A 19,407-nucleotide genomic window follows, 5' to 3' on the forward strand; every position below is an offset into this window, starting at 1 on the left:
AGGCCTACGCACCTGGAAACTTTCTCCCATGTTTTCTTCAGACGATGGACAGACATGCTCTGCAGAGCGCCCAGGATGGCGTGCAGGGAGGAGAAGTTCCTTAGGCTTCTGCACTCCTGGGGAAGGGGAGACATGGGCTGTGAGGTGGGAGCTGTAGCTGTTGCTTCAGTCCCCCTTGATGGACACACCCTCCTGGTGAGAAAGATGCCCAGGTTGGGCACGTTTAGCAGCCAAAAACCAACTCTCAGAAGATGAGGATCCCAGCTCAACCCAAGGAAGGAGCCAGGTAGGAAGTGAGCCTCCCAACACCAGGACCTGGGCATCAAGGTCCACGAGTCCCTGGAAGAGAGGACGTGGAGGCTGTGCTGGGGCTCAGACCTCAGGCCTCAGTCCTGAGAGCTGACCAAGCAGCAGAGGCATTTTTCAAGGCTCCGCATAGGGACGCTGCTGGGCCTCCCCTCACAGACCTTGGCCACCTTAATCCAGTGCTCCACCACTTTGGCCCTGTCCCCGGCCATCATGCTTGCGTCCCCAAGGAAGGTGGTGATCACACAGGAGGCCACGTGACAGAAGTGTCTTACGGTGGCAATGACAGTGGAGGCCATGTGCTCCTTGCCGGGCTTGGCCCGCTGGGATCAGACGAAGCCCAGGCACTGGTGGGGCAGCACCTTCTTGAACAGCTCCTGGGGAGAAAGAGGAGTGTCACCAGCCCTGCCACACCCCAGCTCAGGGTCCCCAGTCCCCTGAAGGCGACACTGGTCAAAACTGAAGCTCAGGAAGCTGCGGATGTGCCTGAGCCTTGGAGTCCATGGGATTCACTCTCTGTCCACCGAGGGCACCAAGCACTGGATGACCCAGGGCCCAAGACTGGAGGGGAAGGGCCAGGAGCATCTGCCTCCAGCCCATCCTCACTAACTCCAAGCTCCAGGAAGTGGCTCAAGTCTGCTCACCCCAAGGGGGCATCTTCCAGCATCTGACACCCTCTGGTCTGAATCCCCATTCAGTGCACATTCCCCTGTGGCAGCCACCACCACAGCTGTTTGTCTCCCTTGTAGTTAAACACACATCAGGGGCCTAATACGTGCTGATGCCGCTGAGCCCCATGGGAACATAGATGTGTGCGACCCATGGATCAGGCTGCACGCGGTGAGCTCCCCTCCCCACAGACTGGGCCGGGTCAAACCCAGCTTCCTGCCTCCTCGCCCTCATTGAATCTGCACAGCCACTCTGTGCAGCAGGGCCTGGGGTGCCCACCTCCACTGTCCGCAGGTGGACAGCAAAGGCTGGGGGTTGAGAAAGTTGCCCAGGACCCATGGGTGGTAAAGTGGTGGAGCTGAGATTTGCATGAAGATCATAGGAGTTGGGATCAGGGAAAGGCAGGTCAGGGTGGCCGAGGGCAGAGGGAAGGCCTGTCCCACCCACCCTGAGAGCTCCAGACTCACCACATCCATTGCTGTCAGTTGCTCGGCCACCAGCCTTGGAGGGAAGGTTAGGATGGTAAGCTTCTCCTCCCTTGTAAGGTGCTTAGGGGTCCCAGCCCTGGGGTAGTCAGTTGTTGGGCGTGGAGCTGGCTCTGTTGTTGGGATTCGGATCAGAGCTGGTGGTCCAGATGGCTCCAGCACTACCACACCTGGACCAGGCTCTAGCCCAGGAGCAGGCCCTTCCTCTGGCTCTGGAGTGAGCTTGAACTCTGGAGGTGGTTCTGGAGCAGGTTAAAGAGACAGGTTCTCACACATGCCTCACTTCCCCATGCATTTCCACTGACAGGAAGGATGCGACTGCCTTTAAGGGAATTCTGGCCCCTGAAACATCCCCGCCCTCTGCCCCACTCTCCCAATCATCTTCCCCAACTGCAGTCCCCTCACCTTCCCACTGTGCCTCAGTGGGCTCTAGATGCGCCAGGTCCACCCAAAGACTTCTGACGAGGCCCACCGGGTGTGGGGCAGGGCGGCTGTGCAGCACCAAGGCCTGCTTCAGGATGAACCAGGGAGAAAGGAGGGGCTGGCCCAAATATTGTACCCGGTCCGGCCAGGTTCCCATCACACAGGCGGTGGCCCTGGGGAGAGGCAGGTGGGCAGCAGAGTCTGAGTCCTGGTCTTTCCTTCCACTCTGCCCTCCCATGGCACCTTGTTTGGGACTGAGCCTCTGTGTAGGCCCCTCCCCTTCCAGGGCACAGCCCCATGCCACCCCCGGCCCCTGTATGGCTGTCCTGGTTGTAGCAGGTGTGGGATCCAGCAGGTTCAACATGGAGTCTGTGTGAGACTCTTCTTTCCACTGGCAGCTCTCCTGAAGGTCCCGTGCACTGCCCACCCCAGCCCTCCAGGCCCCTGGGCATCTGGGCTGAGGACTAAGACAGACTTGTGAGCAGCCTGCTCACCACAATCCAGTCTGAGCCTGGCCACGGTGGTCAGGGGAGATGGATATGGAGAGGGGCAGGCAGAGTGGGGTGGGTCTGTGGTGGGGATGGGACTCTGAGGCACAACTCAGCCCAGCGTCCCCTCTGGGTCTACAAGGCCCGGGACCCCACCCACTGTCCTCGTTGACTCATGTCCTCCTGGAATAGAAGCCACCAGAGCTCAGCCCTCCCTTGGGAATCAGAAGATGTGTAAGATCAGGGTTCTGCCAGGCCCTGCCCTACCTAAGCCCCCACTCTGCTAACACAGGAGACCCTCCTTCTGCACCCACAGGCCACTCACTTTGCTAATTGCTCCTGCGGTGTGTCGCCCCGGTCATTATGAGGAGGTGTCCCTCCAGACGTGGAAAAGACCTTGATGGCATCTGATCTGATGGACGGTGGACAGGACCTGCGAATGATGGACAGTGTGACTGTCTGACACTGACTAGAACTGAGGCCCAGGGATTGTGTCTGCTTCATTCCTTGAGTCAGGCTAAGTGTCTCTAAAAGTTCCTGCCTGTGGTAGGAGCTGAATGCACATTGTCAAGTGCATCTGAGTGGGCCTGGAGCCCTGCTCTCCCCTGCCATCCCCCATGTGGCTACACCAAGGACCAGGACAAGGTCAGCGAGGTGACATCTCACACTGCTTGACAGGTTGTTTCCCATGTGCTTTTCCACACTCAGATGCCACAGGCCGCTGATGGGAGAGTCAGGGGACTTTGCATGGGACAGAGAGACACAATTGGCACGAACAACCACAGCTGGTCCAGCAGCCCTTTCTGCAGAGTTGGCAGCAGATAGGCCCTGCCATGGCTTGTCCCCATAGCCATACCTAACAGAACACTATGAGGTTGATCCTGTACCACCCCACTTTTCAGAGGAGCATTCTGAGGCTCAGGCTGATGTGATGACGTTGTCAAGACCCACAGCTAGCAGTGGGCAGAGTCCCCACTGTGACGAAGAGTTGACCCGTGCTCACCTAGTTAACAGCTCGTCCAGGAACCACTGGGCTCTGGAGAAGGACGGGTGGGTGGGCATCAGGGTGCAGATGTGGGGGATGTTTCCAGCCGGGAAAGCTGGTACCAGGGACCCTGCCACCTTCTCCAACGTGCCTTTCTGCAGGGCTCACATCCTGCGGGCCTCATGTAGTCTCAGAGTGAACTCAGCTGCACACTGAGGAGGCAAGGAGGGACATCCAGTCAGCGGCATCACCAAGAATCCCGGGAGGATGGAGGTCTGGAGCTCACACAGGAGTCCCAGCCCCTCAGGGACATGCACAACAGGAGGGACAGGAGGGCCCAGGCTGAATGAGGTTCTAGGCTTTCAAAGTTTCACTTTAGTTTGGAGGGTGGGGGATGTTCATACAATTGTGACCTTCTAGGCATATTTTTTGTTTGCTTGCTTATTTGTTTTAGCTGAGGAACAACAAACCCCTTGTATTAATAGTTTGTATGAGGGGCATTGTCCCTGTGAGTCCTTAAGAAACATCCCCATTATAAAGATGAGAACACAGAGGCTTAGGGATGTCACATGTCTTCTCAAGGTCATGAGGGCAGAACTGTGAACTGTCCTGGATGACATTTTCTCTCAGCTACCTGAGACTCATCTGCTCCCAACATGAATGAAAAGGGGGTGGGAACCTTGCCCATTCCTTGTGTGGGGACAGTGTACACGATAGACATGGCCTATGAAAACCACTGACCTTTAAAAAGACACTTTTCTTTCATCCTTTTATTAAAGGGCATTTTAAGACCCTCATTATGGAGATCCCAGTGGCAAATGCCTGCAGACTCCAGACCAGAGAAAGGTGATCATCAGGCATGAATCTGAGCAGAGGACTCGGGGAGGAGCTAATCCATGTGGTGGGTGTAACATGACAGGTGACTCAGTGTCCCTTGAGGCAATTGCCAATGAAGGAACACTGTGATTGCCTTGGACAGCCCGACATCAGACAGGTGAAAATTTAAATGAGTGAGAAAACCCTGGGCCAGGCTGGGAGCAAGGCAGCAGCCATCATCAGAAACTGCTGTTGGCACCGTCCCTGCTACAGCCCTTTGGATTTGGAATCTGCCTGCAGCCGTTACATTTTACATGTGCTCGTCCTTCCACCAGCAGTGGGCGTCAATCTCCAGAGGGGGTGGTACATGTTGTGATCTGAATTGTGTCCCCCCAATTCCATGACTTTGGGATCCCTAGAACTTCATTATGTGTCTGCATTTGAGTTTTAGTCTTTAAGCAAGTCATTAAGGTGAAATCAGTGGTGTGGGTCTTGATCTAATCTGAACAGTGTCCTTAGAAGAGGAGGGGAGGGCACGTGGCAGTGCAGAGGGGAGTCCATGTGACACACAGAGAGAAGACAGCCATCTACAAGCTAAGGACCTACCCCTCAGGAGAAACCAGCCCCACTGACAGCACCATCTCTCACTTCTAGCCTCTGGAATTGTGAGAAAATGAATGTCTGCTGCTGACACCACCCAGTGTGGTCCTATGTTATGGCAGCCCAAGCAAGCAACCTAACGCAGTCCATTCCGACACACATCAGTGTTCCGGGCAGCACTGCTGACATGGCAGCTGAACCGCATTAGGCCCATGTCCAACGGCACTGAAAGGCTGCATCGCTGGCCAAAGGACCTCCGTTATTGGGCCAGGTCTGCAAGGACAGTGGAGCTGAGTGCTCCACAGGATACTGGCAAGGGTAGTTTAAATAATAAAAACAGCGATAGGCAAAAGTGATCCTGGTCTACCATGAAGTGAAACAATATTATTTCACTCTAATATTTCCACAAATATATGAGGAGCGTCTTTCTACTCTCCCATGTAACTGGAGGGAAGAGTGGAGGCCTGGATTCCTCTGTCATGGGGCTGAGGCACACCCTAGGGGCCGTGGGAGGGCCTCTTAGGGCCCCCAGATTTGAGTCTGGGTTCTGGGCACTGCCAGGTTGTCTTGAGTTTGTGGGTGTAGAGACCCTCAAGGCCAGTTCTCACCTGAGTCCAGCCCTGGATGGTGTCTGTGGCCCGATGCACCTTCCCCGGGTCGAGGGAGGTCGAGTAGTTGAACCCGTTGACCAGCCCTTCAGTGATGTCCCGGTTGGGGCTCTACAAAGACAGAGCCCGGTACCGGGCCAGGAGGCTTCAGAAACCTTCCACCCCAATCTGCGGCTCTACCCCATGGCAGCCCTGGCAAACTGAGACTGTCTGTTAGGACACAGTGAGGATGTTCCCAGCAGCCCTGCTGAACTAGCAGCAGAGATGCATCATGTCACGGTCAACAACCCTGAAAGGCTGCGTCCCTGAGGAAGACTGCGTCCTTTATGGGATGATATGGGGGTGTGTAGGCCACAGCTCCTGACCCAGTGGGCCTAGGGTGGTTTGCCCTGCTCTGTGAGATGACAAATTGCAGAGAAAAGTATCCAGTACTTTGCTTCCTCCCATATTTTTGACAAACCACCCAGTCAAGTGTGATGATGAGTGAGGCTTAGAGAAGGTCTGAAAGGACAGTGGAGCTGACTGCTCCACAGGTTACCTGGGGCGAGTAGTTACAACATCAAAATAGCAAAATCCAAATGTGCTCCTGGCCTACTGTGAGATAAAACAACTTATTATAGTCTTTAAAATTCCCACAAATATGTGAGGAGTGTCTTTCTATTCTCTTGTGTAGCTGGTGGGGGGAGTAGAGGTCTAGATTGCTTTGTTATATGTCTGTGGACACGCTAGTGGAAAAGCCCTGGAAGGGCCCTGGGGGAGTTTGCAGATTGAAGTCTGGATTCTCAGCCCTCCTTGGTCATGTTGAGGTCCTGGGTGTGGAAACCATCTGGGGCCAGCTCTCACCTCAGACAGATACTGGATGGTGTCATCAGCCTGGTTCACCTGCACCCTGACCTGGTTGGTGGTGTAGCCGGGCCCATGGGTCACCACCTCCATAATGTCCTCCTTAGAGGTCTGCAAAGACAGAGCGTGTACTGAGCCAGGAGGTGTCAGGAACCTTCCACCACATCTGTGTTCCTGTGTAATGGCTGACCTAGGACAATCAGACAGTCTATTAGGACACAGTGAGGTTGTTCCAGCAGCCCTGCTGAAGTAGCAAGAACTGATTCACATCAAGGTCTAACAAGAGTGAAAGCCTGAATCACTGAGGAAAACAACGTCCTCAATGGAATGATATGGAGATGGGTAGGGCCACAGCTCCTGACCGGGCCGCATTTCAATGGTTGGCCGTGTTCTATGGGATGTGAGGTTGTAGAGAAATATATCCAATACTTTAATCCCTTCCCATTTTTTTTTAATACACAGCACTATTAAGTGAGATGATGTGTAAGGTTTGAAGAAAGTCTACAAGGACTGTTGAGCTGGGATTGGTCCATAGGATACTTGGGCAGGGAGTTAAACATTTGAAATGGTGTGGTCCTCTTTGGATTCCTTTTGTTTGGGGTTCTATGCGCTTCCTAGACTTGTAAGTCTATTTCTTTCACCAGGTAGGGGAAGTTTTCTGTCATTATTTCTTCAAATAAGTTTTCAATATCTTGTTCTCTCTCTTCTTCTGGCACCCCTATAATTCAGATGTTAGTGTGCTTGAAGTTGTCCCAGAGGCTCCTTACACTATCTTCATATTTTTGGATTCTTTTTTCTTTTTGCTTTTCTGGTTGGGTATTTTTTGCTTCTTCGTATTTCAAATCTTTGACTTGATTCTTGCGATCCTCTTGTCTGCTGTTGGATCTCTGTATATTATTCTTTATTTCAGTCAGTGTATGCTTAATTTCTAGTTGGTCTTTTTTCATATCCTCCAGGGTCTCACTAAATTTATCGGCGGTTTCTAGAAAATTCTTGAAAAACCTTATAACCGTGGTTTTGAACTCTATATCCAGTAGTTTGCTTTCCTCCATTTCTGTCATTTGTGACCTGTTTCTTTGTCTCCGCATTTTTATGCTTCCCTGTGTTGGTAGAGTGGCTTTGTGTGCTAGGTGTCCTATAGGGCCCAGTGGCTCAGTCTCTCCAATTACCTGAGGTGGACACTCTTGGTGCACCCCTTTGTGGGCTTTGTGCACAGTCTTGTAGTTAAGCCTTGATTGTTGTAGGTATCACTGGGAGGAATTGACCTCCAGGCCAATTGGCTGTGAGAATCAGCTGTGTCTACGGTGGGAGAACTTCTGTGCTGAAGACACCCTTTTGGGGCAAGATTTGCTTCAGTGGGGCCTTGGTGCTGAGTCTGCCCCCTGACTGTGTCCCTTATGGATCTGAGGAGTTGTAATCTGGATGATCCCACTCTGACTACTGGGTACACTGGCTCTTGGATCTAAGGAGGTGCTAATTTAGCCTCTGCCTGAGGCTACCCAGAAGGAGCTACGAAGAGATCTGCAGATTCCCCTTCATTGTTTGGGGTTTGGAGGTGCCCAGATGAGGCCCAGCTGTGAAGCAATGCAAGCTGCCTTGGGCCTTCTCTTGGAAGTTCTGGGTCTGTCTGGCCCAGCTGAAGTTTGTTAGGTAATTTTCAGATTGCAAAGGGCCAGGGCATTCATATGCAAAAGCCTCTGCACACCGCTTGGGTGGGGCGGGGTCTCAGGGAATCAACAGGGCGGAGCAAGCAGCTATGGCTGATCCTTAGTCCTGCCCTAAGAGGCCCCGCTTCTCAGCAATCGCTGCAAGCACCGCTGAGAGAAAGCCGCCCTCGATTTCCGAGTTCTGCCCACTGCCAGACAGTCCAGTTTCTCCCCGTATGAGTCTGGGTCCCCAGAGACTTCCCGGAACTGGCGTTCAGAGCAGTCGGGAGCTTGTGTCTCCCTCCTGATTCAAAAAGACAGCTGCGTCCTCAGTTGCCAGCCCTTGTCCTGTGGGCCTCCGTACCTCTGCACTTTACTTCCACACCGCCCCTCCTCTGAGTCTCAGTGTACTTTTCTCCTTCCTTCTAGTTGTAGAATTTCCATTCAGCCAGCCTTCCTGTAGTTCTGGATGATGTCCGTTTTGTCTTTTAGTTGTATTTTTGAAGTTGTTGTGGGAGGCAGCAATTTCCGGTGTTTACCTATGCCACCATCTTGGTTCTCCTATTATATTCACTTTTAAAGAAAAGACAACTCCAATAGTTGCTGGAAGACAAAGTTAATACCAGTATGAGACTAGGCCACCCTTACACAGTAAGATGAAAAGAAATGTAAATGAGTAAGTTGGAATATAAACCAAATGAAATAACTTGTTTTTTGTTTTGTTCCCTTCTAGGTACTGTAGATCAGAGGTCCCCAAACTTTTTAAACAGGGGGCCAGTTCACTGTCCCTCAGACATTCCACACATGCGCACTGCGGGCCTGGGACGGGTCAGCTGCTAAGCAGGACAGGCAGCGGCAAAAACACCTGGCGGGCCGGATAAATGTTTTTGGCAGGCTGCATGTGGCCCGCGGGCCGTAGTTTGAGCACGCCTGCTGTAGATGCTTTGTAGTTGGTAAGGGCTACATTCTAGGCAGAGTGGGTTTGTCGTAAAGATGGGCCCCAATCCCAAATGCCTGGCGAGTGTTGCTCAGTGATTGACTGTTGACCTATGAACCAGGAGGTCATGGTTCGATTTCCAATCAGGGCACATGCCCAGGTTAGAGGCTCATCCCCAGTAGGGGTGTGCAGGAGGCAGCCAATCAATGATTCTCTCTCATTATTGATGTTTCTATCTCTCTCCCTCTCCCTCCCTCTCTGAAATAAAAAAATACACATTTAAAAAAATCATACAGAAGTCTTTAAGCAGGTAAGGCAGTTAGTAATTGTATGGTTTATGTTTAAAAGTGCACATGTAAATGCTTTTCCACCCATTAGCCTGGGATACTCACAGCCCTGCTCTCAGGCACACAGATATGATAAACAAAGCTCAGAAAGCTAAGTGACCCCAGGCTTCAGAGTCCTGCCTCTAAAATAAGGACAGCACCGGACTTGAAAATGCTTCTCCACCTACCCTAAAGCCCACAAGCCTAGGACCCAGCCAAGAGGACACTAAGAATGAGGATACGGCTAACAGGTAGTGTGCACCAAGAGGGATGCTAACAGTTTACAGGCATCGCCTCATTCAACCCTTAGAGCCACCCTCCCTCCAGATGGAGAAAGTGAGGTTCTAAAAGGGGAGCACAGCCCGTCAATGGTAATAACGATGCGGAGGCAGAGCCGAGGACCCCACAGCGGCCTCTTCCCATCACATGCATGTCCCCTTGACCTTGGCCTGTCCATTCACTTAGAGTTTTAGTTATTCCACAGACAGCTCATAGCATTTAGCTTAAGTCTTAGACATCCAAGTGAGAACTATAAAAACCACCAAAAATGAGCTACAGCTGAGGCTACTTTAAATATTATGTTATTTATATATTAATGTATTTTATAAATTAAATCATATTCATAACACCTAAGTGATAAAGAGGGAAATCAGTCTTAGGGCAATCCAAGGTCTTTCTATTATGCAGGGAGAGAGTAAAGATGCTGATTAAATCCAGATTTAGTTAAGGCCCTTCTATAAGTCTTTGACTATTAAATAAGTCTATTTATGTACAGAAAGCCTGACAGTTAGCTCCCCTTTCTCTTACCTCACCCCTCACTGCTCTCCCTCCTTACCAGGGCACTCTTCTCTAAAACAAGTTAACGAATGACCTGGGGAGACTTCTAGGTGCTAAAGAACTTCCCTGTACACCAGGGTACAGCCCACCCTACTCTGGCACTGTGGGCTCCTCAGGCTAAAGGCTCACTCCCAGCCCCTGCAAATGCCTGCCCACACACAGAGAACTTCATTCTCATTCAGGGAGTACCAGTAGGAAGGAGATCTAGATATACAACAGTAGAAAAACCTATAAGGTTCTCTACAATAATCAACCTAGGCCCTCATTCTTAAATAAAAATGGAAAACCCAAGCACCACTGGACGTAATAAAGAAAACCAGCAACATGGTGAACTGCATTCAGCACGGCCAGGGGTGAACCTGAGGAGGGGCAGTGAAGGATTAAAGAAGACAGACAAGAGAATACAGTTGGGGCTATGTATGTTCACTTGTGCCTGGATGAGGACATAGTGACCCAGCCTGCAAGCCAAAGCTTTATTTTATAGTCAGAGCACACAAAGCAAAACAAGGGAAGTGGTCAACATGTTTACAATGTTATTGCAAGTTTCACCTTGTTTTGGCAGCACCTGCTGCACCTCCCACAGCCCATTAGCTACCTAGGAACAAGGGAGGACTATAAGGTCAAGCTTAATTATGCTAGGAGGGCTCTGCCCTCCAAGCTGGGACTTGTTTGTGGCCCGGCCACAGGTCAGTCCGAGGCTTGACCCTATAGCCACTCCCTACACATGGAAGATAAAATTTAAGACTAACCAAAATCAAATAAATAAATAATCTGAGCCCAGAGGAAACAAAGACAACTCAGAGAACAGAAGAAAAATTTTAATTTTTTTCCTAATTATGAGATTAGTAAGGAGATAATCTGAAAACAGGAACATGATGTTATAAAAAAAAGAAAGAACAATTAAACAAAAAGAAAAAACACACATTTGTAAATAATATGTCTACTGAAACCAAACATTTCATAGAAAGTTAAAAGAGAAAGTCTTTTAACTTAAAAGAATCTCCCAGGTGCAAACAAAAACTACTAGGGGAGATGAGACCAACAGAGTAGGGTACAGCCAGGAGGCTCAGTTCCTGACTCAAAGGTGTTTCAGGGGGAAGCAGAGGCGCAGAATAAAAAACATAATTTAGTAACATTAGTAAATGAAAACTTCCCTGAGCTCACGAGAGGCACGAGTTTTCAAACTGAAAAGAAGCACTGAATGTTGAGCAAGATAAAAATGACAAAGACATCGTGATAAAATTTCAAAACTCCCAGGCTGAGGAGCAAAGCCCCAACAGGTCAGTTAGAAAGGAATGGCCACTACTTAGCATCATGGGGTGCAAGGAAGCCTGAACATGTCTTTGAAGGTTTCAGTAGAAATTATTTTTACTCTGTCTCCCTCCAGCCAATTATTAAGCACACATACGGGCTAAAGTACACTTTCAGACGTGCAAGTCTCAATGTGAGTTTTTAAAATGACTGTATAGGCCCTATACTATACGGCAGTGGTCGGCAAACTCATTAGTCAACAGAGCCAAATATCAACAGTACAACGATTGAAATTTCTTTTCTTTTTTTTTTTATTTCTTAAAGTATTACAAAGAGTATTACACATGTCTCCTTTTTTCTCCCCCTTGACATTCCCCCGGCTTCCCCCACCCCCCAGTGTCTTGTGTCCATTAGTTATTCTCATATGCATGCATATAAGTCTTTCGGTTGATCTATTACTCCCCACAACCCTCCCCAAGGTTCTCACTGTAGTTTGACATTCTGCTCAATGCTGCTCTGCCTCTGTATCCATTTTTGTTCATCAGTCTATAATGTTTCTTATTATCCGTAAATGAGTGAACTCACTGGGGCCGTCTCAGCCTCACAGGGGCTGTCTCGACCTCACAGGGGCTGTCTCAACCTCACAGGGGCCATCTCGGCCTCACAGGGGCCGTTTCAACCTCACCAGGGCCATTTCAACCCCACCAGAGCCGTTGCAGGCTCACTGGGGCTGTCTCAGCCTCACTGCGGCTGTTTCAGCCTCACCGGAGCCGATTCAACCTCACCGGGGCCATTTCAACCCCACCGGGGCCGTTGCAGGCTCACTGGGGCTGTCTCAGCCTCACTGCGGCTGTTTCAGCCTCACCGGAGCCGATTCAACCTCACCGGGGCCATTTCAACCCCACCGGGGCCGTCTTGACCTCACTGGGGCCATCTCTACCTCATCAGTGACGATTCAATCTCACCGGGGCCGATTCAATCTCACCGGGGCCGTCTCAGCCTCACCGGGGCCATCCCAGCCTCCTCGGGTCTGTCTCAGCCTCACAGGGGCCGTCTCGAACTCACAGAGGCCATCTCAACCTCACAGGGGCCATCTCAGCCTCAAAGGGGCCGTTTCAACCTCACTGGAGCTGTTTCAACCTCACTGGGGCCGTTTCAACCTCACCGGGGCATGAAATTTCTTTTGAGAGCCAAATTTTTTAAACTTAAACTATATAGGTAGGCACATTGTTATGAACTTAATTAGGATACTCCTAAGGCTTAGGAAGAGCCACACTCAAGGGGCCAAAGAGCCGCATGTGGCTCGCAAGCTGCAGTTTGCCGACAACAGCTATAGGGGATCTTTTGATACACAGAGAAGACTATTTTATGGTTACTTGGGTTTAAAACTAATTATTTTATTAAAATAAAATTTAAAGACCTAGTTTTCCCTGGGGCTTAAAATTCAGCCTATAAATCTTACTCTATTTTAAATTCTAGCAAAACAAATACAATCACCTTCACGTTCTTTCATTATTGTTTAATTTAACTTGACCTAAATTCTTTAAACAATCACTCCAACTAATAAATGTAGCTAATTAAGTTCCCTTAGATATTTTAAAATTCATATAAATTTAATTTTGCTTTTATGCACTTTGGATGCTTGACTTAAGTAAAATTTCTTTTTAAAGAATAATTCTTGCCCTAACCAGTTTGGCTCTGTGGATAGAGCATCGGCCTACAGACTGAAGGGTCCTGGGTTCGATTCCAGGCAAGGACATGTACTTTGGTTGTGGGCACATCCCCAGTAGGGAGTGTGCCGGAGGCAGCTGAATTGATGTTTCTCTCTCATCAATGTTTCTAACTCTCTATCCCTCTCTCTTCCTCTCTGTAAAAAAATCAATAAAATATATTTTTTAAAAAAAGAATAATTCTTTATTGTTGAAAATATAACATGTCCCCTTTCTTCCCCCCCTCTCGCCCCCCTTTCTCCTCCAGCCTGTCCCTGTCCCTCCACCCCAGGCCCTCACCACCCCATTGTCTGTGTCCATGGGCCATGCATATATGCATAAGGTAAAAGTTCTGCCGTAACCGGTTTGGCTCAGTGGATAGAGCGTCGGCCTGCGGACTCAAGGGTCCCAGGTTCGATTCCGGTCAAGGGCATGTACCTTGGTTGTGGGCACATTCCAAGTAGGGAGTGTTCAGCAGGCAACTGATCGATGTTACTCTCTCATCGATGTTTCTAACTCTCTATCCCTCTTCCTTCCTCTCTGTAAAAAGTCAATAAAATATATATTTAAAAAAAAAAAAGTTCTTCAAAAGATTATCATTTAAGCTAGTAGAAGGAACCTCATGTTCTTTCGAATGTTATAAACTCTTTAAATACCCCAAACACATAGATTATCTTTATTGTTGACACTATTACAGATGTCCCCCAAGATCCTCCCCTTTGCCTCCCTCCACCGAAAACCACCCCTCTGGAAATTATCTTAATAATGTCCTAAACTTAATTCAAACTTATTACTATTCTAATATGATTTAGCTCATCATGACTATATAATTTTACACTCTATTTAATTTTAAACTCTCCCAGGGATTTTTTAAAAATCAAAACAAAACAAAACAAAACCTCTTATCCACCAAGAGAACAGTTTTCCCACCTTAAGGAAATTGGAATTGTTAATAGACAGATTTCTGACCAGGTCACAGACCTGGGCCTACACAGGCCAAGGACCTCCCACAGTCCTGCCTCAGCCACCACGTTCACTCAGCAGTTTCTATAGTTGCTGTCACAACAGCAAGCCCACCACCTTCAGGTTTAGGTGGTTTCTCCCAGACCCAAGTGAGGCCACCATGTAATTCCTCCACTGGATTCTAATGGACCAAAGCCTGCTTCTGCGTGGCAACTTCAGCAACGTTTTTCCTCTTGCTTCACTGAACCCTTTTTTTCTCAGCAAACTTAAGGTATTTTTATTGCCCCTTCAACTCTAATGTCTCAGAGCAAAGTAATGTTAGAGAAATTAACTAACTGAAAGGTTCGGAGTGGGCCGCAGTCATGCACCTATGACATGAGACCATAATGTATCAAAAAAGATTTATTCTGACCATCTGGGTGCAGGTGGGCTGAGACCTAGAAAGGCATCAGCGAAGAGAGCAGGGAGAGATAGGTTTTTATTAATTTTTGCTGGCTGGTCCGTCCTTGGTTCCTCCCATGCCAGGTGTCTTCTAGTTATCTGAGCTATGCTGTGATCAAGGCTGCAAGCTTTCTGCAAAATATCTGCTAAACATAATAAGGTTTTCTTTGCCTCATTTTATTCTCTTTAACCCTTTCACTAATCACTGTGAACCTCAATTTTCTCATGGTATATTGTGAAAATTAAGAAAAGTTTTCACAGTGTGGACCACACTGCTTGGTACATACAGAGTACAAAATAAATTAAGTTACCTCTTTTGAACATTTTTTGTTGTTGTTGTTAATCCTCTTCAGAGGATATTTTTCCATTGATTTATTTCTTTATTTTTTTTATAAAGAGTGGAAGAGAGAGGGAAAGACAGAGAGAAACATCAATGTGAGAGAAACACATCCATTGGTTGTCTCCTACACAAGCCCTGACCAGGGCCTGGGCCAGAGAGGATCCTGCAATCAAGGTACCTGCCCTTGACCGGAATTGAACCTGGAACCCTTTGGTCTGCAGGCCAACACTCTATCCACTGAGCCAAACCAGCTAGGGCTGAACATCTCTAATTCTCAGTTTAATCTTAACATTCCAGTATTTAGACCTGGTAGATATAGGTAATTGCAAGAAAGATTTTAAATACATTTCCAAAAATTTCATTCATTGTTACCTCAATATTATTTTTCATTATTAGTGTTTTTTTAAACTTTAAAGGTAATATGAAATGTGATATCTTTTAAATTTAACAAATGACTTCTGATTTGCAGAAAAAAGATGACCTTCCAGAGCTTGGGGAAGTGAATATATGTTTAAGAATGCAATTACATTTTCCACATAATGGAGTCATCTAACTGTATATCCAAATGAAGCTAAAGGATTTCCACGTGATTTATCTAAGGGTACTGGAGTTTGTATTATCTTATATCAGTGATGGCGAACCTTTTGAGCTCAGCATTTTGAAAAACCCTAACTTAACTCTGGTGCCGTGTCACATTTAGAAATTTTTTGATATTTGCAACCATAGTAAAACAAAGATTTATATTTTTGATATTTATTTTATATATTTAAATGCCATTTAACAAAGAAAAATCAACCAAAAAATGAGTTTGTGTGTCACCTCTGACACACATGTCATAGGTTCGCCATCATTGTCTTATATCAATTTTCTTATAGTTATTATTTTCTAACAATTTGCTAATTATTTCTGGTCAAACTTCACTTTGAGTAAATGAAAATCTCTTTTTATGCTGTGGCATATATGGAACAGCAATTAAGAGAAATGGTTGCAGAAAATTCAGCCTTATTTTTTTTCTGAAAGAAAACATTGGAGAAGGCAAATTAATTATTTTAGTTCTGTTTTAAAGAAATTAAAAATGAGTAAGATCTTTAGAACTATTTTAAGATTTAAAAGAATAAATACATCCTAGCCTATATTTTAATGGCTTCATTTTTTTATTGATCTTGGTTTTATTTATTTTGCTATTTAAAAATAATGGAGTATATACTTGTATTTTCTTTGAGATCTTGTTGAAGGATATGTGGAAGCTAGAGTTTAGCAAATTTATGAATCACTTTAGGATTATTCCTCAGATACAACGTGCTCATCAAGTTTATAAAAATAAATCCAACTGGGTTTAGAAATTAAAAAAAATTTAAAAAAGAAAACTGTACTAATAAAAAAAGGAAAGAAATAATGCCTCAGTTTCAATGCTATAAACACAGCTCATTGCAATGCACGTACAGTTCTTGGGCAGCTCATAACATTGAGTATGCTTTACCTTTGGTAAATATCTCGCCTTTTACTGGCTTGTAGAGCTCCTTTCCATCGACACCCAGAAAGCAAACTATCAACCTATAATAAATGGAGATGTTAAAATGTCATATTTATTCTTAAACATCATGTAACCCTAGGGGAAAAAATTTAATCTTTTCCTCAATATTTTATGATTGACACATACAATAAAGTAGAAAGAATTTTATAGTGAACAATCCACTAGCTAGATTCTACCATTAACATTTTACTCTACTTATTTGATCCATCTATTCATTAGTCTGCCTTATTTTTTTTTTTATGTATTTCAAAATAAACTGCACCCTAGCCAGTTTGGCTCAATGGATAGAGCATCAGCCTGTGAACTGAAGGATCCCAGGTTCAATTCTGGTCAAGGGCACGTATATCGGTTGCAGGCTCCTCCCTGGCCGGGGCCCTGGTCAGGGGTGTGCAGGAGGCAACCAATCAATGTGTTTCTCTCACATTGATATTTCTCTCTGACTTTTCCTCTCTCTTCTACTCTCCAAAAATCAATGGAAAAATATCCTCAGGCGAGGATTAAAAAATCTATATAATAAAAGCCTAATACGCAAATCGACTGAACGGCAGAATGACCGGTCCTTATGACGCGCACTGACCACCATGGTGCAGACACTCAACACAGGAGCTGCCCCCAGCCCGCAGGCCCCAGGCCAGCCAAGGCGGGTGCCAGCAGGGGGCCCCTGATAGCCCCACCAGTCACCTGCAGAGGGAGGCCAGTGGCAGTGACAGTGGGGGGTAGGACTGGCATCAGGCCGGCCAAGGTGGGTGCTAGCGGGGGCCCCCCGATTGCCCCACCCACTGCCCCACAGATTGGCCCTGATCGCCGGCCAGGCCTTGGTACCCTACCTGTGCACAAATTTTGTGCACCAGGCCTCTAGTAAATAAATAAAAATAAACTGCAGCCCTGGCCGGTTTGGCTCAATGGATAGAGCGTCAGCCTGTGAACTAAGGGGTCCCAGGTTCAATTCTGGTCAAGGGCATGTACCTTGGTTCGGGCACATCCCCATTAGGGTTGCAGGAGGCAGCCAATCAATGATTCTCTTTCATCATTGATGTTTCTCTCTCCTCCCTTCCTCTCTGAAATCAATTAAAAAAATATTTTTTTAAAAAGAGTGACACTGTGATGAACGTTTTAATACATTAATATCTGGCCCAACTTTTTGATTATTATGTGTGATAAATTCCTGGATATGTAATCATCCAGCCCAGGAGCCTGAATATTTGCTACATCCTGTCAAACTGTCTCCAGAAAGGCTGCCCCCTGTACTTCGGAGCAGTGCTATCCGGTGTCTGTTTCATCACACCCTCCCCAGCACTAATATTGATTTTTTAAATGCTCCAGGAATCTTTCCTTTGCAATTACTTGATTACCTTTGAAGTTAACTTTTCTCATGTATATTAGTTAGACTTTATTTCTTCTTTAGTTCAAGGTTTTTGGTGGAGATATTCTTTGATTAATCCTATTTCATTTGCGTTCACGGTAAGCAATAGCAGCTTCCATGGAGGAAGGCTGCGGGAAAGGGGACTGGAGAGTGGAGTGGTGCTGGGCCAGATGTGGTTGGCAATGGTTCCCGTTAAAAGATTAGATTCAAAGGTGAGGGGGTTCGGGAGGTGTTAGGCTCGGAGACTGAAATGTTAGGGTGAGGGCGCGCAGTCAAAGGTCACCGTTTGGGAGGTTGGGCCCCTGGGGTCTGGTGGGGAGGATGAGGGTCAGACCCGGGTTTGGTGAGGGGAGTGGTCTAGCTGGGAAGGCCCGTGGGTCCGGGCGGCTCCCGGGATTCAGGCGCCCCGCACTCGCCGCCAGGGCCGGGCTCCGCACTGTCCAGGCCCGGTGACAGCAGGTCGGACCTGCAGCTTCAGCTCCGGGCGCTGCCGGGGCTGTGGGAGGCGCGTGGCCGCTCAGCCTGCACCTCCTCGCCTCTGAGCGGGCGAGCGGCCCCTCTAGGTGACGTCACCTGGTGACGCCATCAGCGGGCGCTCGTCGCACAGCCTGATGCTGCCCGGGCTCAGGGAGACTTTCTGGAGGAGGTCCTGTCCCCAGACCCCGCCACCGCAGGTCGGAGCCCTCAGCCCCGCCACGTGGCGTCTGTAACCGGCACCCAGAGGCGGGGGTTCCCACGGTCTCAGTGTTGCCACGTGACTGCAGGGCCCTGGTGTTATGCCACTACTTTCTGATGCCAGTTTTGCTAAACCAACCTGATACCATCTGAGCACCTTAAACTCTTAACCGCAAGGACAGCTCTCCTCTAGCCCTCCGCCCGCCGGGACCCCCAGTTCTGTTGCCTACGCTCCTTGCAAAGGGCAGTTTCTAGTTCTTGGCCACATGGGGTGTGGCTGACTTTTCATTCTAGGTTTGCACGTGGCCATCCTGATTTCTGTGAGGATGGGGACTCTGTTCTACAGCAGGCCTGTGAGCGAATAATCATCCCCATTTTACATCTACTCTCAGACTGAAGTGACATTTCCCCAAGTGGGACTGGATCCTATAAACCAATCCCCACGCTCCACTACACTGAACAAGAATGAGGATCGGAGCTCAACTTTCACCCGAGGAGCTGCTAGGCTCCTTCAGAACCACACACAATGATGCCACTGGCCCAGTGGCCATGCTGTTTGTGTACTTTTTTTCTTCAAGTATAATTTAAAGTGACAACAAGCGCCCACCTCAGTTTTCACACTGAACACTCCCCCACGTCACTCAGAACATTAGGATTCAGAACATGACAAGCACCCCAACAGTCTCTCCTCTAGGCCAGTGGTTCTCAACCTTGGCTGCACATTAGAATCACCTGGGAATCTTTTTAAAATCCTGATTTCTGGGCCTCATCATTAGTAACAACGAAACAGAATTTCTGGAGGATGAGGCCCAGGAATCAGGATTTTAAAAAGATTCCCAGGTGATTCTAATGTGCGGCCCAGGTTGAGAACCACTGCTCTAGGCGAGAGACGGGGGGAATCCGTCTACTCATATTATAACTTTATGTTCTCTCGGACAAAAGATCCATTTTTATGTGTGAGCAGCGGGCGGGGGCGACGCGGGGGAGGAGCAGAGACTAGTAGAACATTATACAACATGTGGGCTGAAACAAACTATCCCAGCTAGTCTGTGACTCCTGTAGGGAGAGAGTGAGACTATATCTCTTCTTGTACTCTGTATCTGTTCCCTCCTCCAACTTCTTGCCCGGGGGGGCCAGATTACCTGAGAAGCGGGGGTAGATC

The 19,407-nt window shown here is 47.9% G+C and overlaps 1 protein-coding gene across 1 annotated transcript; it reads right to left on the minus strand.

Moving 5' to 3' along the window:
• Nucleotides 1–635: 635 nt before the first annotated feature.
• LOC106694919 (ral guanine nucleotide dissociation stimulator-like) lies at nucleotides 636–16,187 on the minus strand. Its single transcript, XM_023746670.1, has 7 exons — nucleotides 16,154–16,187; nucleotides 6,224–6,413; nucleotides 3,375–3,568; nucleotides 2,697–2,804; nucleotides 1,866–2,056; nucleotides 1,443–1,702; nucleotides 636–683 (listed from the first exon to the last, which is right to left on the minus strand). The coding sequence occupies exons 3-7, from the start codon at nucleotides 3,431–3,433 to the stop codon at nucleotides 636–638; spliced, it is 666 nt and encodes a 221-aa protein (XP_023602438.1). The 5' UTR covers nucleotides 3,434–3,568; nucleotides 6,224–6,413; nucleotides 16,154–16,187.
• Between the last annotated feature and the right edge of the window lie 3,220 nt (nucleotides 16,188–19,407).

Source organism: Myotis lucifugus, unplaced genomic scaffold (assembly GCF_000147115.1).
Source record: "Myotis lucifugus unplaced genomic scaffold, Myoluc2.0 scaffold_717, whole genome shotgun sequence".
NCBI lineage: Eukaryota > Metazoa > Chordata > Mammalia > Chiroptera > Vespertilionidae > Myotis > Myotis lucifugus.